The 26,834-nt window shown below is 43.2% G+C and overlaps 1 protein-coding gene across 14 annotated transcripts in view; it reads left to right on the top strand.

Annotated features, from left to right (window-relative positions):
* Window positions 1-283: 283 nt before the first annotated feature.
* The window catches only part of LOC118775938 (CUGBP Elav-like family member 4), a 41,570-nt gene continuing 15,019 nt past the window's right edge, over window positions 284-26,834 (top strand). For all 14 annotated transcript variants that reach the window (XM_036525919.1, XM_036525913.1, XM_036525918.1 and 11 more), the window contains exons 1-2: window positions 284-908; window positions 17,778-17,860. In XM_036525919.1, coding sequence (XP_036381812.1) covers window positions 650-908; window positions 17,778-17,860 — 342 coding nt within the window. In that variant the 5' untranslated portion in view covers window positions 284-649. The remainder of the gene's footprint in view (window positions 909-17,777; window positions 17,861-26,834) is intronic.

Raw genomic sequence — 26,834 nt, 5'->3', positions numbered from 1 at the left:
TCGTAACTGTGTTGGTATAAGTATTCAAAATACTCTAGGCGTACAAGCGATGTTGCTATATGCTTTGTTGTATGTTAATATATACACCCCTCTCCTTGGTGGAAGGTACCATTCTGAGACTAAAGCGAGAAAGGGGGAGATAAACTCTGTGTTTTCTACTTTGTGGTATTTCTTCTCCCTCAAAATCACCCCGCTGTAAACAGACCATTTGGGGCAGACCCTGTCAGTTTAAACCGAGGGGACACCCATACCGACACTCAATGCAAAATATATAAGGGTCTAAGCGGGGTTGAGAGGAACGGAGGTGTAAACGGAGAGAGCTTTCTCTATCTCTCTCTCTCCCATAACTGAATGAATTTCGATATAAAAGTAACAGAAGTACACCTCCACGGGAACAAACTTCAACAACATTTGATATACTTTATATTCAAATGTATTTATTTATAAATGTAAATATTTGACTAGATACAGAAAACTACAGCTGGACTTGCGCGTCCTAAACTTATAAGAATTAAACTACTTCTGAAGCTTCGACTACGACTGCAAAAACTACTAACTACTACTGCTACGGCCGCCAACACTACTACTGCTACTGCTGTTACCACTACTACAATTGCTATTACTACTGCTACTCCCTCCCCGTTGGAAGATGACAACTTTAACTAACGGACAGGTGGACGGCATGGGACATGGTGGGGCTGCCAGCTCCAATGGGCTCGTGAACGGATTAAGCCACAGTCCCGCGAACTGCGCCACCATTCCCATGAAGGACCACGATGCCATCAAACTGTTCATCGGGCAAATCCCGCGCAATCTGGACGAGAAGGACCTCCGACCGCTCTTCGAGGAATTTGGCAAGATCTACGAGCTCACCGTGCTCAAGGACCGCTTCACGGGGATGCACAAAGGTGGGTTTCAGTGAGTCGCGGAAGCCGCACCTGTATCCCGGCTTCTCCTGTCCATTGTATTTTTCCCACTCCTCATCAAACGGAACAGAGACAGAACTGAAGGGGCAGACCAGATTAGTCTTTCAATCATTATTATTATTATTATCATTATTATTATTATTATTATTATTATTATTAGTAGTAGTAGTAGTAGTAGTAGTAGTAGTAGTAGTATTGTTGTTGTCGTCGTAATTTGGCGTAATTTTGTACTTTTTTGGTTTTGTTTTGTTGATTCGCTATCATGCTGTTACCGACTACACTGCTCTGAAAAGGCATCGGTTGAATGCATTTGGAGTGGGTTTTTTTTTAGGTCATTCAGTCGTTTTGTACATTGTACATGTACATTTTCCAAGGCTCTATAACAACGTGTTCCATTGGATCGGACAGAAATAAAAGATGTCTTTTGTTATAATTCTACGTTTGTGACTCAGTATGTGTTGCGTTCCTGTAATACCAAACACCGGTGTGCCGAGTGACATGAATTAGAGGTCAGATTCACTTGACAGAAGTTCATGTTCTAGATGGACACAACACTGCTACGCAGGGTGATCAAGGAACTGTAGCTGAAAGTACCTCTTTTACCAGAGCTTGGAAAATGCCACGAAGTCCAGTCCTCTTGCGGTGTCTGTGACTGTGCGCCCGCGCCTGCCTGTTTGAGGCGCTTATTGTAGTGTTTCAGTGAATCATTACTTGGAGACAGTCATCACAAGGGTGATTACAAGGGAGGCAGCGCGTGCAGATGCAGCGCTCAGAGAGCCGGCGTGTTTAATTCGGGGGTTCCAGTAGTACGACTGTGGGGAGCACCAAACTCTAAAAAGTATCTGTGCATCTGCGCTGGCGGGATCCTTGTGTCAGCAGGAGATGCTGAGCACCTGCTGTTGCTTTGCATTGCTAATCACACTGCTGGTTCATAGTTAGAGAAAGAAAATACAGCTCTATCTGGATGCAGTTTCGCTTGGAATTTTGGAAAGGTATGAACTGTAGTAGAAAAGTAGTCAAGTTTTTTGTTTTTTTATGCATTTGTTTATTTTGTTGTTCCTAAATGTACATTTCTAATATAACTTTGGTGAAATACAGTTCTGAGAATGGATGATAATAATTATCATTATTATTGACTTCGTCCTCAGAAACCTCATCTAGGGAGACACTCATAGTTCAGATTTTTACATATTGTTTATTTTGTACACTTGGATAGTTTACTGAGAAACCTAAGGTTAGTCTGTTGTTCAGTGAGCTCAACAGTGGTGCTTTATCTGGGGATGAAACAAGTCTGTTGTTTGCAAATTCCTTAACCCCTACAGAACACTGCCAAACAGAAACTGAAAGAGCATTAGCTCTGATACTTTATATTATAGATTATCAGCAATGGTGTAAATTTGAAGGGGTGCACATTAAAACAGTTTATACCCACTGCCAGTAGCTGCTGTGAGTGCGAAATCTGTGGAAGGAGGTAGCGTGATGCCGAATGTGTGTGTGTGTGTGTGTGTGTGTGTGTGTGTGTGTGTTTTCACCTGTATATGTCTGTGGTGTGTGTGTGTGTGTGTGTTTGCATGTATGTGTTATACGGTATGTATTAATGTGAAACAATGGCACTAATTATAAGCAAAATGTATTGGGGAGAGGTTTTATACTTAATTATTTGTTTTGATTTATTTTACATCATACTTTCACAGAAGCATCTCATTGAATGACCTGGCCTTCAGGTGTTGTTTGGCGAGCTACCCCACCTTGCTCGTTGCTTGCAAAGTCCACATGCAATCAGCTGGGCCACTCTTTCCTTTTAGGACAAAGAGAGCATGGCTACTCCATAAGCAATATGCCAGTGTTGTCCATTTGTTGGAAAATTATTACATATAGAGAGAGCAAAAGAGGGAGAGAGAGACAGAGAGAGAGAATGAAAGAGAGAGCAGGGGTAATCATTCATTAATAACTGAACCATGGCACTGATTCCCCTGTTCAGTGGTTCATCATGTTGCCCACAAGCTACAAAGTACCGCACTGACTGATTCTAGGAACTGTCTGCCTCCTCAAATATATGCCCACCCTCCCCATTCCACCGCTGCTGCTGTTTTCATTAGCCATCTGCAGCTACGCTCGCACGGCATTCTGACTCGTACAAACACTCATTCATTTCTCTCCATCACCCGAAATGAGGCAGCCATTCATTCAATTTCAGCCTCCCCTCCACCTCATTCTCCTCCCCCTCATCCTTTTTCCCCTCTTTATTTTTCACTCGCTCTCTTTCTCTCGGCTGTGCGCTTATTCACCTGCGGACAGTCCTTTCTATTTCAATAACTCGCTCGCCGATTCATTCGATTTCTGACTGAGCTGGGACAGCATCACAAAAACCTATAAACTACACAGGAATAAAACAGTCTCAGCCTACATGCCGCGTGACATTCAAGAGTAACCAACAAGATTTAGCAGTATTTCTCTTTTGAAATGAGATGGCACTATGTCCCTCTTCTGACATGAAGGAACTCTTCCTCCTCTCCGTTGTGTACACCAAAACATCATTCCAGCACAAGGCAAGAGTCTGACAAATGTTGTTCTAGTTTCCATATGCAAATAAGCAATGAGTTTGTTTTGATAAAGGGAGGGAATGAAGCATGGAAATGTTCTCTTTTTCTCTTAGTAGCACAGACAAAGAGACAGAGAGTAAGATGGAGAGAAAGCGAAGGGGGAGGTGTATCAACTATTTTTCAAGGACCCACAAATTTGTCAGTTTTTTTTTTTTTTTTTTTTATTCTACCTCTAATCTTAATAATTCATATGGAAAGTCATCTCACATTTTTTCAGCCTGGCAGGGGAAGAGCACCAGTAAAAAGTACAAGAGTAAATTTGTCCAAACATTACATGGATTTGAAGTCAAAGCTCCCCTTGAGCAGGCCGAAGAAAACCAGAGAGCACTGATCCTCCTGGAAATGCCACGGAGGTGTGATCTTGAATGGCTGAAGATCCAGTGGCCGCGCAGAATGCGGATCACATCACGCCCAATCAAAGACAGCTGGCACATGGCGAACGTGGCTTGCTTGCACAAGAGTGCAGTGAGTAAATGACAGCCATTTGGTTTGCTTCTTTAAAAAAAAAGATAGTGCTTATTACTCAACTAGCAGTGGGACTGATGAACATGACTACCAGGACTTGATGCAGACAGCACCACTGCTAATGAGCTTATTCCGATCTCACCTCTCTAACTCTCAGCAACCCAACTGGCTCCCCTAGTGGCCGGCAGAGGCACTTACCTTGAGACTTGAGTTGAATGCCTCCATCACTGTCACCATACAGAACAGATTACGTTTTTATCGTATCCAAGAGGACCTGCTTCACCTTCATTTCACACATTTTATTATTTTAGATACAGATTTAATAAATTCATCTTATGTAACCCATCTCAGCAAATAATATTAACTGCTCCCACCTGATGTTTGAATTCTCGTTTAAAAACAAAATCGACATTGACTTTATTCCATCGGCCCATTGGCTGTTGACCACTCCCCTCACTCACCCCCCACCCCTCGCTGCCTGTTGGAGGGAGGGGCACCTTAGCAGAAGTGGTATTTGAAGTTTTATTCTCTTCACCATTGCATCCATTTTTGCCAGCGTTGAGTTTGAGATTCATAACTTTCTTTGTTATGTCTTTTGAGAATTAAGAGAGTTAATATTGTGGGATTTTTTGGTTTCTTGTTTTGTTATTCAGCTACACGATTTTTGAGGTGGTGTTTTGTCTTTGAAATAGGCAGAATGGAAGAATCATAGGTGTTTGGTGTAGCTGACTAGTAAAAAAGCAAAACTCTCTTCATCTCTCTGAATTTTCACAGAGAGGAGGGAGTGTAAGGTTTTTCACGGGGAGAGTTCTGAGACTGGCTTTGGATTGGTGTATTCCATGAAGCTGAATCCTCCTTATAAGGATGAAGAGTGAATCCTCCGTGTTTTTCCGCTGGGTGCGGCCCCCGAGATTTCACAGCAGTTGCATCACCCTCACACTTTTTCTCACGACCAGAATTTGGTGCATCGCTCCTTCCTTCCTTCCTTCCTCAGCAAGAAATCACGCGAAAACACTTTTCTCCCATTTTATTACCCGCTTCCGCGGTTTCAATCTGAGCCGTCCCATTTGCCGGTACTTAACTCCATGTCACAGACAGGTGTGATAAGGAGGGTGGTTGCTGAGTGCTTTTGTGTGTGAAGGTAACATTTGTTTGCTGCTTTGTGTCTTCCTCTGTCAAGGCAAATGAAAGGTGACAATCCATTGTGAGAAGTGGCCGTCTGTCTGGAGGAGGTGTCATAGGAATTGCCAACTGTAGCTAAGTAGATCTAGACTGATAGAAAGGTGTACAGGAGTATTACCTAGGCCAGAGGTGGGCAAAGGCTAGATTAATGCAGGTGATTGTGCACATCTGGGTGAAATACTGAGTACCTTTAGTGCATGGTCTTGTTCATCAGTTGTTAAACGGAACAACTGGTCCAGCTATGTGGTGTGGACCTTGGAGTGGTCATAAAGCAAAAAGCAAAGCAACTTGTGGTACCTGAGGACCAGGTCACTCCTCATTTTTATTTTAGACAACCCATGTGATTGGGGCAATAGCTGAGGGGTAGTGGTTAAGATGCAATTCTTTGCTGGGGCCCTACAGCTGCAAGGTACTTTTACTGAGTAGCTTCAGTACACACCTAGTTGTATAAATGGCAGTAAAAATGGATTTGGGTGTCGACTGCACAGATTTGTCAGATTCATTTACCATCCTATCCAGACTCGAACTATGTAAGGCCCAAAGCCAGTCAACACAAAACATTCTCACATGATTCCAAGATGTTAGAATGTTTCACTAAAATATGAGAGTTACATTTGTGGAATTGTTCACAGATATGGGAAAATGAACCACAAACTCCTGTTGTTCAGAGAAGATCTGCATTGCGCAGTCCAGCTCAAGAGAATAGAAAATATGCCTCAGCTTACAGTATAACACAGTGGGAAAAATCTATTCATTGGTGGTGCACCTGCAGAATAAACTGACACTGACCACTTTATTTAAAAATAAGGTAAATTTCAGGAGAGACTTCAACTGGATGTTTCTATTAAAACTAAAGCGGAAGAAACATGGAAACATTTAAAGATTCCTTAAAATCCCAGCTTCCTGAAAGATTCATGCCTCACTTACTGTGGCACCTTTTGAGCTTTCACGTTAAAAATGAGAAATTGAAAAGTAAAGTTTGGGGTAAGCTTAGCTGTACTGTAAATTTTTCATCAGCTTCACCTTGTGTAGTTAGTATAAGCAGCACTGCAGCCCGCCTTTCCACACCTGCGGTACTTGCTTCGTGCAAAACCCCGAGCAGCATTTCCTTCTCGTAGTCCTGCCAAGGCTTGGGAAAGGTTTTAATCAAGGCAGCTGAAAGCTGAGCTCTGTTGTGACAGAGGATCTGGAGATATATGAATTGTTTTTGTTTGCAGACACTCTGTGCAGGTTAAAAGCAATCCTGCCCTGTGATGAATGTTTCCTGCGCGCTGCCGCTCCCTGTGACCCCTGTTCAGGTTCGATGAGCAGCGATGAGTCACAGGCTGCTGGAGGGCCTCACCGGCAGCACGGCCCGGCTCCAGCGGCGGATATTTCCTGCGCCGCACTCTCTCTGTCGTCCACGCAATTTTCTGTCCGAGCCACAGTGTCAGCCAATCGTGGTGGAACTTAAAATGTGTCCGACTGCTTTAGCTTTAATGTCTGATTCACCATCCCTCATAAGGAAACACAGGAAGCAGCACTACCAGAGAATCTTCACCTATGGACCAGATTGTCAGCTTGCTGCATTCAACAGTGAAAATTCTGTCTCTGCCACTGTTGAATTTCTAGTCTTCCGATTTGCTGGCTTGTTGTGAGCATTCTGGAAGGGGCTTGATCAGCACAGCATCCATACGTAGCCTCCTGTGGCACTGCAGCTAAGGGAGATTCTCTGTCAGTTATCACCAGGAATTCCAGAATGGCAGATACGTGTTCCAGATTCAATGAGGGACAAGAGAGCAAGATCAAGTGATATCACATCCATTTTCCTTCATGACTTATTTTTTACCACCCTCAACTGAGTGAACATGGAGAGTTTTGAGTAGTATAATAATACTAATGGTGTGACAATGTTGCACTTAGTGCCTTTTAAATAGGTGATTGTGTACATATCATAAGTATATAAGTATTATAAGTATTATATATATATATAGTATTAGAAGTTGTGGCTCTTTTGGGAATATAGTTCTTCAAAAGTATTTTTAATTTATTGTCAATAGATTGCTGTAGATCAATGTGGAATATTATTTGAATGAGTGTATTCATTGGGGGAGGTGACACTATGTAAGTTTTGCGAAACTTGTTATTTCACACATTTGCATGAACCTGCGGTCACTGCAAGCCAGGTCCTGCTGCGAGGCGCACTCCTCGCTGACTGTCTGGGCCTCAGCCGGGCTCCTAATGGCCAGATAATGTACCCATGCATTATTCATCAGCGTCTCTGAAGTTTTGTTTATTTACATGCAAACAGAAATATTCGGGTGTCGGGCGGGGTGTCAGGGGAGAGGCTATCGCTGTGTAATGAGCAGCGAGAGCCGAACGGGAAATGTGGGGTCTCGGTCAGGAGCGAGTCGGGTGGAGGTGTTTGTGACTGTGCTTGGAGGGGTGGCTGCTTCGGTGCTGATTCACAGTACCAGTTCAGCCCAGGAAGGGCCAGCCAGCCTTCCACTCAAGGCACAGGGACCTGGGGCCATTAAAGACCAGTCTGAACAGCTGGTGCAATAAGCAGGGGGATTGTGACTACATGTGCCTTGAAATTTATATAGCTTATGTTCCTTTTCTTGACATATTATCCAGTTATGTAGCCGTAATATTAGTTAAGCAATGTAGGTTCAGCACCTTGCTCAAGGGTCCCACATCTGGCTATAATCTGTGGCTGGCTTCTGTAACCCCTGTAGCATACACTTTGATCCAGTTTTAGCCAAATGACTGCCTCTGTGTTCCTGGCTTTCTTTAACCCCCCCATAGTGCATACCAGTGAGTGTATATGCCACATGTGATTGTACAGGTCATGTATAAGTGCATATGCCATCCAGCAGGCTTGCTCCTGTGGCTGAACCACTCATTCCCACAGCTGTCAGAGAACAGAGAACATAGATAAGATCTTCTTTGCTCTGCTAAATGAGTGAAATACAATGCAGGATGATGATGGTGATGATGATGATGATAATGATGATGACTGCAACGAGAATCATGATAATAACAATAATGGAAGGGACAGGGACATTCTCCAAAGATACTCTGCACTCAGTCACTGCTGTTGCAACTAGTGATGGGGTACACAGCAATTACATTGTATTTTTTACCAGTTAACAAATCCAGCCAAGTACATGGACTTTGGGAGAGTTCAAAACCCAAGATGAGTAAAACAGACAGTAAAAGGGGGCTGAAGCCCCAGTCAGGTATGAGCGTGGTGATCAGAGCGATGAGTCAAAGCTTTATTTCTGTTCCCTCTGTAAGTTCCCTCCTTTAACATGTCCTGTCAATTTCTTTAAAGTGAAACGCTCTTTTTCCCATCTGTCCTCGTTTCCGAGTGAGGCGATGAATTAAAAATGCACAGGGCTGACTTTTAAAGGAGGGATCCAGCTTTTCAAAGGGCGTGTCAATTATTCAAGTTGAAGATTGATTTTTGTAATGGGAAAGGATGAATAAGTCAGAGCTTGGGGATGGAGGGTGGGGGGTGGAGAAGGTGGGACTGAGCGTGCGTGTACTGTGGGGTGGAGGGCACGGGAAGTGGGGTGCTAAAACTATTGGGAAAAAATGGAGCAAGTCTCTGAGTAAAAGAGAGGACACTCCCTCACTGCCATGTGGAACAGACAGGGGTGGATATTACATTAAAGTCACGCAGGTACAGTGCAGTTCAGTAAGTGGTTTTTCCTCTGTGAAGCAATGACTGATGAACAGGCTTGTAAATGTACACAGACCTGTGTAAGCTCTTTCTCTTTGTGGACATCACAACAGTACAGTCATAACAGCACATTCCAATGCCCTCGTACCTGTGTAATTACAAGTGTTAACAATATGTTCTAGGAGGGTTACATAGGTTACCTCAGTTATACAGTAATTACTGCAAGGAACCCTCAAGACGATACACTTACATACATAATTACATAATATTTACATGTGTGACATGTGTACCGTTGCCATCCCTGTCCACACAGAACACCGTGAGGCGCATTTAGCGGAAGACGTCTCCACTTGTGAGAACTAATTGCGCTCTTGTCCTTTGCGCTGGAGGGTGATGTCACCTTCCATAGCGGATGTTCAGGAGGTCTGCTACAGTCCCCTGCTCTGAAGTCAGCCTCCGGCAGCTGAGAGACATCAGGTTCATTAGCTGAGTCACGGCACCAGCATAACGGGGGGGAGTAGGAGCGCTGCGTGTTGCAAACCACGGCCTTTGCCACACACCCAGCGCAGCAGGAGGCGTAATCAGCTGACCGAGGCGGCGAGCCAACAGACCTTGCACTGTTCAGCTCCGCCAGGCCTGGTATACATACATGAATTTTACACCACAGGTACAAGACCACAAACACTGACACAGCGATGTAGAGTGACGCCCAGGATAATTCCAATGCAGGCGTCGTTAGTCAGGGTGGTGTATGCGTGCCACGTTGGTACAGCTGAATTTTCACTGAGACAGAGGAAGCCCTGATCTCTGTGGCCTAACCACGCTCTCCACACCTCTGCTGTCAGAGACATGAAAATATTTGCATGGCTTGAGTGCTCTTCATAATGTGAGTCAGGATTAATGGAAGTGTGATCATAAATATGTAATAAATAAATATGTGCACTAAATGGTGTATAAAGCAGGAAGTATTGCATTATTCATGTGGGTGTAAAAAAAAAAAAAAAAAATATATATATATATATATATATATATATATATATATGTGTGTGTGTGTGTGTGTGTGTGTGTGCATGCACGTGTGTGTAGTTAATAAATAATAAATGTATGCATAGTGTTCAAGATGTGATCCTTCATGTATCATGTATAATATGATCATGAAAATGGATTCTTAGCCCATGTAAATTATAGAAATTGACATGCTCATCTTAGTAATTGCTGGATGCTGCAAAATATGAAGCATACCTTTTTAAATGGTCATGTCCCTGAGGTTGTTTAGTGTTTTATAGTTTTTTTTTGATCAGAACATTTCCTGTTAATGTGTATTCATGTTTACTGTCAAGGAGTAGCCCTGTCCACAGGTTTCTTACCTACTGTGGTTGATTATTATGTAAGATAGTCACTTAAATCTTATAACTTCCCTTTCATACCAATTACAGTTATGCAGGATAATACATTTTGTACCTTTAGTAGAAACATTTATGCATGTTTATGTTACATATTGCACTATAATATAAATTAGAAGGCATTGCTTATTGCTCAGGTATTCAAAACCTGGGATGAATTGCTGCCATTATGTTTTCACCGTAATGTTTTACTGGCTGTTGATGTCCAAATTCTTATTTAACATTAAATCTGAATACTGTGCTCTTGAACTACAGAGGAAATTCTAGAATGAAAAAGAATAAAGGCTTGTTCAAAAACCCACTCTGTTAACTGTCCTTGCGCCCTGAGAATTGCAGGTATCAAAACCTGGATTTGGCCCGGCTCCCTGTCACTTCCCCTGCTCAGCTGTTTGTGTTTTTCAAGCACGGCAGACGTGGACCCCCCCTACTCTCAGGGGTGTGGTGATAGAGTTGGGGGGGGGGGGGGGGCTAGGAAGGACGGGATGGAAAGGGACAGCAGCCAAGTGCCATCTGCGGAGTCCCCCAGAGGACGACCGCCCATGAGAAGGACACACAGATCACTCTGATCTCCTGCCAGCCAGTCAGTTAGAGCCATATGACGGGGTGTTTTCAGGAAGATAAAAATGAAGATAAAACTCTGGCATGCTAAAAAGAAAATTACCCAGATAGAATTTTTAAATCAATTTAGAGATTGGCATGATTAGACCTGGAGTCCGTCATAATTGGGTGATTTGCAGTGTATGCAGGCAAGTAATTAGAGGCCGATTTCAATAGCTAATGTGACTGGTCGATCACAACTTAATGTTAAGGTGAGCATCACTCTAGCTGTCTGAATGTCATCCTAGTGGTGTCAGGTTCACATTGTCCTGTTTTCACCTCATGGTAACACCTCACCTCTTCAGTTTTTGGCCTTTTTTATTAACGGTAATGAATACAGCCACCCAGACCACATTCATATTTGCTATCGATCATATCATTGTGCTATTTGGTCACACAAAAGAATTTAATCTGGGCTATCTGGTTGTTTCTCTTATGCAAGAGAAACAACCAAGACATTAGCCAATGACAGCATCAATCAATGACAGAGCAAGACAGAGCTAGCCCAGGTCTGCTATGTTGGTCTGACATATATATACAGACGGGTGACAAATTAAAGGAAAACCCTGAATAAATGAGTGGAGAAATGTAACAAATGCAGCTTCAACATAGATGTACTGCATGGTACAATTAAGCAGTTAACATCCAATCATGCTCTGTGGCATGTACAAAAATGCTGAGCAGGCCCAGTTGATCTCGATTTTGGATCAAGATGGCAAGAGGAAAAGATCTAAGTGACTTTGAAAGAGGGTTCATTGTTGGGGCACGGATGGCAGGAGCTTCAGTCACAAAGACTGCTCAACTGGCTAGTGTCTCAATAGGAACAGTGACTAAAGTGACTAAAGGACATGATCACACTGTCAACAAGAACAGTCCATTGACAATTACATAGAGAGGGATATTGTAGTAGCGTTGCAGTGCATAAACCCCATATTACAAAGATGAATGCACATTTGAGAGTTCAGTGGTGCAAAAACCATAGGCACTGGTCTATAGAGATGTGGAAAAAAGTGATATGGTCAGATGAGTCATCCTTCACCATATTCTCGACAAGTGGGCGAGTGCATGTGTGGCGTACACCAAGAGAACAGTACAGGCCTGAATGCTTGACCCCCACAGTGAGGGGGGTCCGGTGGCTCTGTTATGCTGTCGGGGGCATTTTTCTAGCATGGTTTGGGTATACTTGTCCCCTTAGAGGGAAGGGTCACTGCAAATCAATACAAAGTTGTTCTGAGTGATCACCTTTATCCTATGATGAAACATTTCTGTCCTGATGGGAGTGGTCTCTTCCAGGATGTCAATGCTCCCATCCATAGGGCACGAGGGGTCACTGAATGGTTTGATGAGTATGAAAATGATGTAAATCATATGCTATGGCCTTCGCAATCACCAGATCTCAAACGAGTTGAACACCTATGGGAGATTTTGGACCGACGTGTTAGACAGCGCTCTCCACCACTATCATCAAAACACCAAATGAGGGGATTTAATTTGGAAGAACGGTGTTCCATCCCTCCAGTAGAGCTCCAGAGATCTATACCAAGACGCAGTGAAGCTGTTCTGGCGGCTTGTGGTGGCCCAACACCTTACTAAGACACTTTATGTTGGTTTTTCCTTTGGTTTGTCGCCCATCTCTGTGTGTGTGTGTGTGCGTGTGTGTGTCTATGTATATAAGTATGTATATGCACATCTAAAAGTTGTATACAAACATTTCTATAGAAATACATTTAGCATATGCTCTTAGCATACGTTCTATATTGCTCTATATTGTTTGGGATGGAACACACAGCCCTAAATGATATACATTATCCAAGTGTGAGCTGATTGAGGCACTCTGGTGAATAAAGCTGAATAACGTTCATTAATCATATTTCTGGTGATCTGTCTGGTTGTATTGAATACCAAAATAACCTAAAATGACTCAAATAAAAACAACTAATTCAATGGCAGCAATTTACACAACAGACTGCTTTTTTGTATTTTTTGAAAGTAATTCTTATTTGGTTCTTACACCAGCTGAGCTTCAAGTACTTTCATGTTTGCTATATTTCCAGTGATGAACCCTGGATGTGTGCAATTCAGATGCTTTTGAAGAGTTTGAAGTGGAACTCCTTCCATTCCAGCACATTCCATTCCTTCCAAACAACATGACTTCAGTCCCTGGGTAGTGGCGTAAATTGCTTTTAATATTATTGCCACCTTGCTCAGCTTGGCTGAATTAGTCTGCCCGGCTCTAGATAGAAAACAGAGGGTCCCAATTTCAGCTGCCCTTTCTGTCATTCTCAGGGTACATTTCTAAACTGAGTCGCACACTCTGTCTTGGCTTCGGCTATTTATTGATTTTCATACTCCGTGTGCTTCACAGGGAGCACGCTAGGGCAGACAGTGGGGGACAGACAGACAGAGAGGGGGAGAGAGAGATGTTCCAAAAGTCCAGAGTACAGGTGTCACACTCCCTGCAGATTGATTGCTTTCTGGCCGTCTTCCACTCCAGGCTTTGACCTTCTGTCCTCTGCCGTCATTTATAGGTTTGGTTCCCTGAGAAGATCTTCGATGTAGGCATCGTGACCCTGAGCAGAAAACTGCCTCTGCCCCAGAGGCTAGGACTGGGACTGGCTTTGCAAAATAAACTAAAAATAATACAGTAATTATATTTATATGCATAAAAGTAATTAAACTTTGGACAACGTGGTATTATATATGACATAGTACATTTATGGTTATTTTTTATTGTTGACTTTTCCCTGTCTGAAATTAATAATTCGCATGAACCATTATTCAGTACTGCTGCCCTACCCATTTAACTCAGCTCAATCAAAGCCCAAAGATAATTTCACTAAAGTAAGAGCTGAACTCCCTAGAGTAATGCCTGTTGGTCAAGGCTATGTACATAAGAGCCAGGGTCTCTACAGTAACACCAGTTTGTTAGGACTAAATGTGTAAAAGCTAATCACCCCCAATTAAGACCTGGTGGCCTGGCCTGTATGTGTGTGTGTGTGTGTGTGTGTGTGTGTGTGTGTGTGTGTGTGTGTGTGTGTGTGTGAGTGCGTGTGAGAGAGAGAGAGATGGAGAGAGAGAGAGAGAGAGAGAGAGAGAGAGAGAGAGAGAGATCTCAGGTGGTCAAGTAAGACAGAGAGAGCTGATCTCACAGGTGTTTCGGACTCCTGTGCTCTCTACCAGGCCAATCATTTCGGAGATACACAGATGGACCCTGTTAGCGTCACCCGTGTTGCGCAAACGAAATTATGGAATTAAACAGGCTGCAAAAGTAAAATGCAAACCTGGCTTGGATTGTGAGCGAGGGCTTGTTTGTGTTAATTGTGCTGGAAATTGAGAAGGCTCATTATTAGCAGCCATTAATTTTGCATTGGAGTGTGTATTCCCAAGACACTGTTTTTCCCTTTGCTTGGAGCTGGAGGTAAGAAGAGAAGCGCAACCTTGAAACTGAGACGGGAGCACGGGGAAGCAGTCTACACCAAGAGAGGGAGTTTTCCGTAAATTCCCTCTCCCTCCTTCTCTCTCTCTCTCTCTCTCTATCTCTCCCTCCCCTGTCTCTCTTTCACACAAACACACACGCACTCCTTCACATGCTGCACAAGAGACTGGCTTCCACACAGAGGCACGTTAAAGGAACTCCCCATAGCTGTATAAATAGCTCGCAATTAATTATTGAGCACCTAGGGCCGCTAATAGTCCCATCTCCTAAGACTCATCCAATGACACCGCGGAGGATGGAGGAAGAGGCAGTTATACGGGGTCCCTCCTGAATCAATGTGAATTGCGAATTGAGGGACTTGCGTGGGTGGCCCTGAGAGCTTTGCCCACCCTCTCCAGCTGTGCTGCTCCGTCAGCCCCACAGTAAAGCCTATTAGGCCCTGCAGATCAATCAGGAGAGGGCGTCCTTCCCCGAGACAAACGCGACCGCAATGAGTCATGTTCGTATGTGTGAACATTCTTAATGGTTGAAGGACGGTTGAGGTTGAAGGACGGGGAGGGGGATAGGAAGGGGAGGGCAGTAGAAGCTGTTTGTGCTCACTGGCGTGGAGCGCAGCTCTGGACTGGGTGGAATAGTGAAGGCTGGTTGTGTTATCAGTCTGGTGTCATTAATGCATATTCATGCAGCGCTGATTTACAGATACTGGGATCTGCAAATCATTGACTTTTGTAGGCATGCGACAAGGTGCAAATGCTTATCTCCCCTCTCTCTTTCAATCCTCATGCGAACACTCGCTCTCATTGGCTCCCAAAACCATACACCCTTTGCAGTTCCGCCTTCCTCCTCCCCTCTTTTTACAGAAGTCACTTTTTCGCTGGGATGAAATGTTAAACTGGGTTCTGCTCTCGCTGTGGTTGTTAGAGACTCATGGCACTCATCAGAAAGATGTGTGGGTTCCCCAGTGTCCTGGCGAAATTCCCAGTTTGGCCAGCCAATCATCTCTGAGTTTAATTGTCCCTCTCCACCTCGGCTGACGTGTGGTGAGCTCTCTGGTACGAAATGCCAGCTGTGCACTGCTCAGGCTGGTGCAACACATTGTTGTTGGCTTTGGTGAATCACTCCCCTTCACTGTAAAGTGCTTTGTGCTCCACGAAAGTTACTGTGTAAATGCACATTATTGTTATATCAGAATGACACAAAATGGTTCTTCTCTTTTGAATTCTTCCAAATCAGGACTTAGTTTCCACAGCCAGCAAACCTGCCATAGTCTGGAACCATGTTTGCTGTACTGTGTTTTGAATCTTGATTACTTGATCTTATAGATAATCATTTACATAGCAGACACCCTAATCCAGAGTGACTTACATTGCTCATTCAGCTTGAATGGATACACTTCTGTTCTCTTGTGCTGGAAGTTGGTCTGGATAAGAGCATCTACTAAATTAATGTAGAATATATGCAATTGCATTGATTTTATTATATACATTTAAACAGCTGGATATTCAACAAAGAAATCCAAGTAAATTACCTTTCTCAAGGGGATAACAGCAATGCCTCACCAGGGAACCGACCCAGCAACCTTTTGGTTACAAGATCTGCATCTTTCAATGTGTAGCATTAATAGAATTTTCAGCACTTTCAGAACATGTTGCTACTTTGGGAGAAGATCTTGGTGTGGCAGGTAGTCACATGACCAGTGAAGCCCCGCCCACTGTAAGGAAAGTTAAAAAGGTGCCTGTTGTTGTTTCCTCCCCATGGTGAGCCTCCAATCAGGTGCTGTCAGCCGTGCAGCCCATAATAAGTTTGGGCGATGTGGGGAGGGTAGCTATGACATGAGGCATTGCCTGTATTTTATGCTTCTTTTGGGGTGGGAGAATATTAATCATTATTATGAATTATACCTACAACTGTAGTTTATGATATCTTTTTTCCCATTTTCATCAGCTCTAGAAACACTTCTTTAATGTTTAACATTCAAGGCATATTTTATTGCGTTTTTAAAAATGTCTTGGTCCTAGGTCTCAGTAAAGTAAAGGAAGATTTCCTCCTTGTGCATATTACAATCAGAACACATATTGTAATCCAGAAAGTACTTTATTGTCTAATCAGTTGTTACTGTCTGAAATCCAATAGTTTCAGATTGTGTAGAAAAGAATTTATTAAATAATTACACATATGATAATAATGATGAGAATATTCTTCCTTATGCTTAAACTCCACAGCACAAGTGTTGAATTAACACTGTGACCTCACATGTTTACCAAGGATATAATGTGTTAAAACCAGTATTTGCAATTTTATAAATTGGACTTAAAATATTTTGTAGTTGCTGTCATTATTTTGTGTTTTTTTTCCATGCTCCTTTTAAAACATCTTGCCCTTCTGCAGTTTTTAATGGTTCTTTCAATATCATTTGTGTCCATATTTTAATATTTTTTATCTTCTTATTTAAATGTTATGTTGTTGCTGTTGTCACTTGATAACTTGAAACTTCTATTATTTTTGAATGAATTTTGGTTTTCACAAAACTTTTCATTTTAACACAACAAAGTATCCTATTTCATTTCAGAGGGCAGTGAACTACATCATTTTTTTAGTGATTGATTTATTCACTGATGAATGGATTTTCTGCTGTACTGAACTGCGGTGAGGAACTGAATAATGTAATATCCAATAAATCACAGCCTCACCCCTGGTTATGTTGATAGATAACACTGGAGAAGACAGTGTTAAAGAACTCCAGCTTTGGTAAAGGGGACAGTAGTGTGGCACCTCAGTCAGGCCGCTGGCCATTAGCTCGAAAGTTTGGTTACTGCTATTACGCCCTTGAGCAAGGTGCTTAACCTGAACTGCTGTAGTAAATATCTAGCTGTATAAATGTGCTCCATGTAAGTGGCCCTGGATCAGATAGATGATGTGGAAGGAGGGGGGAGCAGAGAATGAATAGGGCCGCACCACGCCGTGGGGTTCGTCTGGATGTGGCCACCCCTGCAGATTGATGTGCTGGGAGTGGACCTGTCACTCAGCCCCCCTCAGGCTCTGCCTCATGCTGCTCCCAGCCAGTCAGCCTGCATCAAATTGCAGACAGCTTCCCCTGTGGCGTCCAGAGCCGATCTGCCTGTCACAGTCTGCGACTGAAGCGGGAGGAGTGTCCATGGGAGGCTGATGATAGGATGTCTGTCTTGAGGGGCGTGGTTGTGATGAAGAGGGGGCAGAGCAGACGCAGTGGGACACACAGCTCTCCGTTGTGTTCCTGTATGTGCAGACACAGGTATAGAATGTTGCATGCACATGTAGGGGTCTGTACTGTATGTGCGGCCAGAGGCAGCTGTGCCTTTTTTCCCACTTTTACTACTGAGCTTCTATCCTGTGCCGCTGATTCTTATTTTCAGCTGAGAAACCCTCCCTGTCTGTATATATTTATACTTACACACACAAACACACGTGTGTGTATGCTATATTATAATACTGTGTAACTCTCTCTCTGTCTCTCCACAGGCTGTGCCTTCCTCACCTACTGTGCCAGAGATTCTGCCCTGAAAGCTCAGACTGCCCTCCATGAACAGAAGACCCTGCCAGGGGTATGATACACGCACACTCGCACACATACACACACACGCACACACACACACACACACACACATACAGACTGCCCGCCAGAAACGGAAGACTCTGCCAGGGCTATGATACACACACATACACACACACACACACACACACACACACACAAACAACATACACAGACAGACTGCCCACCAGAGACGGAAGACTCTGCCAGGGGTATGATACACACACACACACACACATACAGACTGCCCCCCAGTGTGTGTGTGTGTGTGTGTGTGTGTGAGTATCATACACACACACACACACATACACACACACACACACACACACACACACCCTCTTTGCTGACTACAGACCACACACACCCGAGAGGTGAAAACAACAGAATAGTACAGTAGGGCTTCTATTCTGTGTGTGTGAGAGAGATGTGATGATGTGTGTGCTCTTCTGTATTTGAGGCTAGGACAGGTTTTTAGTGTTTGTGTCTCTGTTCTTATTTGCATATCTATTTCACTGTGACTTTGTGTTTGTGCATGTATGTTTGTATGTGCATTTTCAAAGTTTTTCCCATTCCAGAGCTCCTGTCCTTTAGCTGCTCTAATCAAAGAGCAAACAGTAGTCTGAGCGTGTTCACTGCTCAACTTTACTCCTGGCCTTTAACTCTCTCACTCGGTCAAGATTCTTAAGTTTTGTTTTCTTCTGTTTTGGGTTGGGTTCCTTTTTTTAATGATGCCTCGTGGGAGACATTGATCGTCATCATGGAGATGACAGGCACCACAAATGTTTCTTCAAAAGCTCCAGAATTCTGACAGCTTCCCTGGTCCGTGGAGGACTGATGCTGACCCATCTGGCTCTGTTCTGTCTTTGCTTTGGGAAGATCAAAGATGCAGCCATTACTGGGTGCTGTTTTGCCATGTACTTGTTCTCTTCCTGGTGCGTAGTCTCATCATCGTGGCTTTGTACCCTGTTCAATGGCTCAGGGTCCACATGTTTCCCCCTGAGTCCACTCTCTCGATGTCCCGGTCCTGTCTCTCATCTCTTATTTGATCTTAACCGCTGTGTTCTTTTCAAGCCTGACAGGAGGGCGATGCTCCTCTGTGCTTTGGTCTAGAACTCTTAGAAGGTTTCTGGTCATCCGTTCAATGACCCCAGACGCACTGGCTTCTGTACGGGACACTGTGCTTTAGCGCATGGGTGCTGGCCCGGAACGTGATATTAAGTTTACCTTTATCGGGATCTGACACGACGGTGTGATACATTTGACAGGTTTATTGATTCTGGTTGGATGCCAGATAAGTGGGAGGGGAGAGAAAGGGATGAAGAGAGGGATAGACAAGCAGCTTATCCACAAAGGAGAGCCCAGCCAAATCCCCTGTATAGGGGATTCAGAATAGTGGACAGAGTGAAGAGCACCACTGGTTGCTGCAGCTTTGTGGATGGCTGCTTAGCGTTTGAGTAAGGTGTTTAACCACAATTGCTTCAGAAAAAGTCCCAGCTGTTGAGATGAATGACATGTTAAAATATACGCTGTGTGTATCAGCCCTACATAACACTGTCCGCTAAACTAAACCCAACAGCATGTTCTGCAGAATTCCTCAGAGGGGCATTGCACTGCCATGTGACATTGTATTGTTACAGGAATGGAGTGTTATAACATTGCCTCAATCCAGCATTACAACCTTATGCAATTATAGCATTACATAATTACAGCACTGCAGCAGTACATCATAGATTTTTGGACTGGATTACAATGATTAAGGCTAGTGCTATCAGTTATGCTATCAGAATAGAGCAGCTGTGATTTCTGCCTCAGTTCAGATAGCTGTAATGAGAGCCTTCAGTTGTGTGAAAAAAGGCATGAAAGATGCTCAGTGCTGGGAGGAGCCTGTTGGAGCAGTGACCGGAGGAAGGGTGACAACATCCTATCAGAGTCAGCGGTATGTGAGGTCATAACACAGTGTGAGGTCAGGTGATCGATGGTTAAGGTTCAGGAATCGTGCTGACAGTGTGGTGTAGGTAGTCATTACACTGTTGATACCAGGAGACCATGAATAATCTGTAGAATCTAAATTCTCCAGGAATGGAGGGGGAAAACACTCAAATAAGCCATCAGACTGTCAAGATTCTCACTCTCTTCTAATAATTACATGCATGCAAGCACACATACACACACACACACACACACACACACACACTAGCTCCTGACAAAAAAATATGCTGACACACCTGGCATCAGACAAGAGCTGCATAATTGTGGCAAAGTAAAAGAAACAGGAGAATAAAGAAATAAAAACTGAAAAGTTTCAGAGGAGAAATATTACTCATGGAGGCAGAGGCATGCTGTGCTCCCTGCAGCCAGTGACTCAGGTTCTAGTCACTCCGAAACGTCTTTAGCTGTTTTTTTGCGGTGGCCGGTTGTCACAAAACTGTCTGAAGCACAGCCACAGGGAATCCATATCATTGACTGACTCAGTGACCCAGACTCATGGCAGAGTCTTCATGAACTCACTGCTATGGCCACTATTTGTGGAACACTTGTGGGGTCGGGGGTCACGGGTCAGCCATACACGCTCACCAGAAAGCCCAGGGGCAGATCTACAGGATCAGCAGCAAGAGAACATAAGAAGTTAAACAGGCCCCTCAGTTCAGATATGCTTGTCATTTTGCCTATAGGCCAAAGTCTCATGTCTGGTCTCAAGCACTCCAAGTGTCGCTGCTTCCACTACAAACCCTGGCAAGCTACTCCATGGATTTAAAACACCAGTATATTATTCTGGAGTGAACTGAAGAATTTATAGGATTATTTACAGTCGAACTGTAGTAATCGGTTGATTAATTATGTGGATTAATCAACTGCTGCCTTGATCAATTGGCTCACGTCACTCATCGAGTCACTCCCCAGCTTTTGTTGGCCCCAGGCAAGGTTCACCTGTTTAGGGTGCACCTGCGCTGACTTAACATTGAAACCTCCTGAAGTTCTTTCTGTGATCACTGAGTCTTCTCTGCATCCCCAACTTTCTGTAAACTGGAACATGATTGGTCCATATTACATTAAAATTCTAGTATTACGCCTAACGGTGAAATCGTTCTGCTGATTGTCAACCATTCTTTCAGCGTTTAATTGGGGTTTTTGTTTCGGTTCTTTGCGCCGTGCGCTGTCCTTGTATCTCGCAGCGCTCTGTCCACTGAATGGATAAAGACCTTTTTATATCAAAAAGAGCTGTTTTATTCTTAATGTCATTCCATTTTTTTTTCTCCTCTGCAAACCTTCGGAGCAGCAGCTGGGTAGCCAGCGGACGCATCAATAATGAAAAGCGCAGCATCCAGCCCAGCTGCCGGAGCGGCTTTTAATAACGGGCGGCCAAGCCGACCCCGCACTGGGCAGTAATTACGTTACAGGTCACTCCTGTAGCACAGCCTTTGAAAGCCTCGGCTGCCGCGTGCTGTGGTGATCGATAGAGCGCCGTCCACTGCGCTGAATTCATGACCACTCTCTGGTCCGTGCACTGGCTAAAGGTTCAACAGTAGTGCTTCCCTAAACGCAACACTGGATAGAATTAGATTAAAATACATTGGAGGGTAGGGGATGGATGCACTTAGTCATGTTTGGTTGGTTTCCTCCTGGTAAATTATGCCTCTGGACAATTTCAGGTCTTCTGGGGGTAGAAAGCAAACTGGTCCATTGTAAATTTTGGAGCTAATTTGTTCACCTTTCTAGGGGTAAGATATGTATGCCATATATCTGTTTTACTAGAGGGTATGTATTTCTTAATGAGTTCAATGGCACATGAAGATTGAGTGCGTTTAATGGTGAGGTCATTTAAGTCCAACAGTAAAACTCTGTGAGGTCTTCCGATTACTTAAACAAGCTCTCTTATTCTCTCCATTTCCTCAGCCTCTTATCATCTCTCCTTCTGTACTTCCTTAACTTCCCTCCCCATCCATCTGTCACTATGTCTCTCTGTGTCTTCATCTCCTCCTTTCTGAGAATCTGTTTTGCCTTTCTTTCACTCTCCTTCTCTCTCTTTCTCTCTTTCTCTCTCCCTCTCTGTCTCTTTCTCCCTCTCTGTTCATACATATTCTCTTTTAAGGGTCAGGAAAGAAAGCATTTGTTCTTTTCATGAGATGTCCTCCTTTCCCAGCTCGCGTTGATCATAGAGAACATTTGCCAGCGCTTTAAAAGGAGGTGAGCCTCTTTTTTTTTAGCAAAGTCTGACCCAATTTCTTGAAAATTATATATGTCTAAATAGAGATATCTGACATGCTGTCATTTCTTTGGATACAAGCTGAGAGTCTTTTGTACAGAGGATTATTTGATGTTCAGTGGTGTCCCCTGTGTTGATTCTGCACAGATCAGAGAGAGAACATGAGAGATTTACTATTTCCATTTCCCCACTTTTAAAAAAGGCAAATATTTGAGACGGCCATAAGAACAATAAAAAGTGGATTAAGAGGACAGCACCTCTAAAGTGAAACTGTCACGATGTTCAGAACATTCCAAGGGTGTCCGTCCGCTCTGCCAGTCTTGACAAGCTATTCTATGTATTAGTAATTCTCTGTGAGGAAATGCTTTCTAGTGCTTTCTAGTGAAATTTAACCAACAGAATATACCTTGAAAGAGCCTGCATACATTGTAATCCATCTTTGGATTCAACCTTTTACTCTAGTAGCATGGTGATGAAATGGCAGGGATGGTTCTGAACTGTGCAGTCCCTCTCTGGGATTAAAAAAAACAAATTAGTCAAAAAAACTAATAATTCTAGGCTCCAAAGTGGCTCAGTCAGTGTAGTGTAGTGTAGGCTGAGCTGAGAGCCCCCCAGTAGCAGAACAAGCTGTCTTCATTCCACAGAGTAAAAGGTCAACCAAGGTGCCACCACTCTCACACATCCTGCAATGATTATGTCCGTGGAGCAATGAACACCCTCTTTATTCTGCTGTGACATGTGATGTGTGATAAATAGCCATTGGTTGCTTTTATAAGAGGACTACATTCATCTCACCTCAAGTACGGATATTGTCACATTGATACAAATCTAATATACATTCGGCAATTTCAAATCAGAGTTTCATAAAGGAGAAAAAGCATGAGAAACAAATTTTTCCCTGACCCCTTGCAAAAACCAAACTGAAACAAAATAAGTGCAAAAATATACATTGTTAAATACGTAGGAGTCGTTATGTCACATGTCCACGACAGTCCACCAGAGGCGTAAGAGAAGGCACGGGTTCTCAGTCTGACTTTCATGCCTTCTCATGTCATCAGAACAGCAGGGTTTTATCAGCAATCTACACACCGATGGCTAAATAATGTTGCTTCACATGGGCCTTGTGTGTTTCTAATTACTGTTTGTTTTTTACACAAAGCAAGTACACGCTCTGACCATCAAACCATTTTTGTAATTGACCAGGATCTGGTATGCTCTTTTTGCTATTGTATATATTAGTAAATTAATTATAATTGTTCTAAGTATGCAGACCAACTTGTGATACAGAGGTGTAACATGCACAAGCCCGAATATTAAAACCTTGAAGCATCTCTCTGTGGGTCCTGTGTACCTAAAGTGTGTCATATAGAATGAAAGAATTAGAATGAAAATTGTCACCACACAATTGTTTGAATATGTTCTGTTGCCATAATGTTGTTATTTTCTTTTATGTTTTGAGGGCTGACTCTCATTCATTTCTGTTCTACCATTTTCCTCTTCCTTTTTATCAGATCATCTGTGTCTTCGCCCCTGTGTTAATGAAGTAATTTCACTAGCATTTGCTCTATGTTGCGCCTGGTGCCTCGTGGAAGCTTTATTGGAAAGAACACTGTGCCAGAGAAAACATTATTGATTGATTGACATGGCACTGTGTTGTATTACTGACACAAATGTCATAAAGCATTCACTAAAATCCTTTAGGATTTAGATAGTCTCACTTGTGGGAGTCTAAGATAAGATGTTCCATAGGATTTAGATAGACTAACTTGCTGTGGGAGTCTGAGACAAAATGCCCTCTTCTCTAGGACATTTTTGTCAGGGCATCTACAGCAGATGTTTGTGGGTGTTACACATTAATGTTTCCCCCACGGTGTTGCATATGTCGGGCTCTTCACGGCCCACTTCCTGGAGGATCACGCTGCACAGGACTGTGGGAAGCCTCCGTCGCCCGCGGAGACGGGTCGTCTGGCAGTACAAATAGTTCTGCTTGAAATCACAACGGAGTCGGTCCAAGCAAGGAACCGAGACCAAAGAGAGACAGAGAGAAAAGGAGAGAGAGAGAGAGAGATTAGTTGTTAGTTGTGACATATTTTGGAAAAAAACATGTGAAAGATAATGGTTGTTTAAAAATGTATTAGCAACTCCTACTCATTCTAAGATTTCACATTTAAAAAGTGGCTCAGAACCACTTTTCAGTTTTAAAAAGAAAAGATTGCCAAGAAACCAGATTCTATCTGATCCTGTTAAATTCTTATAAAGGGCATTTAAAAATCTCACCCAGGAAAGGAGGTTATGAATCTTAACACAGAGCCGTGGAAGTGCATGAAATAAAGAAACGGATAAAGCCAAAAAGATGGATAAAGAGGCTGAACAAGCAGCAGTGTAGTGTACACCTCCTCTCCCCCCCCCCCTTCTCCCCAGAGAAAGGGACAGTGAGGCTACATTTTTATCATGTTTATTTTTGTTCCGGTTTCCTTACGTGAAGAATTAATATTGCAGATTGTTCTTGTTTCTGTCTCTTCCCTTGCTGTCATGTAAGGATCGCTCACACACCCTGATCCATCCTGTTACTGTAATCTGAATGCCGGTGTTTGGGCAGGAGAGTGAGCGATACCAAATCCAGGCGTAGAGACAGCAGAAGGGGACCTGGCGTGCAGATTAAAGACAACAGCCTGATGGGATGCAATATGCTGATGATGTGTGTATGTGTACAAACGATTCCAGCAGAATTCGATCCAAGGGATGCAGAGTCAAGGCCGTCGCCCCCTGCTGGTCAAGCAGAAGTACCAAACTCACCCTTTCTCTTCTGTGCCACCGTCCTCACTGTTCATCCATGAGGGGGCAAGTTGCAAAACAGATGATGATGATTATTAGGATGACGATGATGAAGATGAGGATGATGATGAGAGTAATGAAGTCATGCTAGCAGTAGACATGTTACCAGAGAATGATAACATGGAGATGGCAGTTTTGGGTTGGGCAGTAGAGAAAGGGAGGGCAGCAGTTTGTTTTAATTTATTTGTTTCTGTTTCGGGAACAATGACGCAGACTTGTGGACTAACTGTAGTCATATGGTTCTAGAAGCCAGATGCACTGCTGAATTGAGGACTGCAGTATTTAAATTCAGCGTGGTCCAGGTTTGCATCCTAACTGATAACATGTTTGAAGACCTTGTCTTTTTGGTCTCATGGTATCTGTTTATGGCATATAACTAATTAACAGTCGGTGGTTTGCTGCAATATTTTGACACTTTACAAATTGTTGTTGTCTATGACTGTATTATATTAATGGCAATGCACGTTCTGTAAGGCCTTATTGTCTTAACTGGTACCAGTTTACATCTTCTTGTAGTCATTTACATTTCTTGACACAGTTCTATGTCAGTTTATACAATTTAAACTGTTTCTGAAAGGCATGTTGTCAGGTCCAGATTTGTTTATGTCTAGTCATCCTTTGAAGGAGTTCAGTGAATGCTCTGTTATCTATTCAGCTGAGATCAAACGGGTAACTTTTGAACATTTTTAAACCACTAAAGAAAGTGAGAATTTTCTTTTGTCAAGACAGTGGAGTTGGCTCTGTCAGAGGAAAAATCCATCTAATAAAAAATTATTTATATGCCAGCTGTATATAATATCATATTACTGCCAGCAGCGCTCCACTCGAAGGTGATTCATTGTGAGGTGAAAAGGTACGGGATGAGGAAATTCTAAGAATGCACGGCTTTGGGCAATTTCTCACTTCCTGCGATAAATAATTGAACAACCCTGATATGTTCTCAAGGTGGTTCTGGGAATGTTAACTGTGTAAACCAGATTCAGGTATGCTGTCCCTACAAAAACACACAAACTCACACGCAGACAGATCCACACACACGCACACACATTCACATGGACAGACACTTGCACATGCTGATCAAAGCTATGCTCAGCACACATATTGAGATGGATTTTGCTCAGCCACAGAGCATTCTCTTGGTAGTAGTATGGAACAGTGAGCAATAATGCAGTTTTAGTAAGTAGCAGACAGTATTGTGGAGTAGTTTGGTAGTTTGCACTACTGTGTAGTTGGTTGTGGTTTGGAGTGGTATAAAGTAGTAAGCTGTAGTATGTAGTAGTGTGTTGTAGTTTGGTAGCAGGGTGGACTGGAGTGCATTAGAATGGAGCTGTGGGCAGTAGCAGAACGCAATAGCAGGCAGGCAGCAGTGATTTTGCCCAACAACATCAACAGCTAAGCCAGCTGTAAGCAAAGCAAATACCACACAAATGATTTACAGCTATATAAACCCATCATAAAAGTCCAGTGGAATTTACTGACTTTACTGACTTCTTCCCTTTGTGTGATAATTGAATTTCTGCAATGGACATACGCCAAAAGCACAAAGCCTCCCCTTCGAGAGATTCCAACTCTACAGCAAGCTTAGCGCTTTCGGCTATGAAGGCACACAAAGAGCCAAACGGAGGAAATCTCAGTTCCTTCTATGAATCTTTTATCCCCCCACGTCCCTACCCAGCCCCACAGAAACCCAGTTACTTCATTTTTTACCTTTACTATTTTTATATTTCTTTAATTTCCTGGCTAGACCCTGAAGTAGTGTCAGTGGAGTGATACAACAGGCCACCAAAAAAGCTCACTTGCTTTAAAGACTTTAGTGCAGCATTAGATTTTAAAACATATCATCATACATTAAAATTTAGACAGCTGTATGCCTAAAAGAAACGCCAAGCTGGGCTGGATCAGATTTGTTGCATTTCATCAGAAGAGGATAGAGTGGACGTGTTTGGCA

The sequence above is a fragment of the Megalops cyprinoides genome, chromosome 4 (genome assembly GCF_013368585.1).
Source record: "Megalops cyprinoides isolate fMegCyp1 chromosome 4, fMegCyp1.pri, whole genome shotgun sequence".
NCBI lineage: Eukaryota > Metazoa > Chordata > Actinopteri > Elopiformes > Megalopidae > Megalops > Megalops cyprinoides.
The sequence above is the reverse complement of the archived record's forward strand: the minus strand, read 5'-3'. Positions and strand labels throughout refer to the sequence as shown.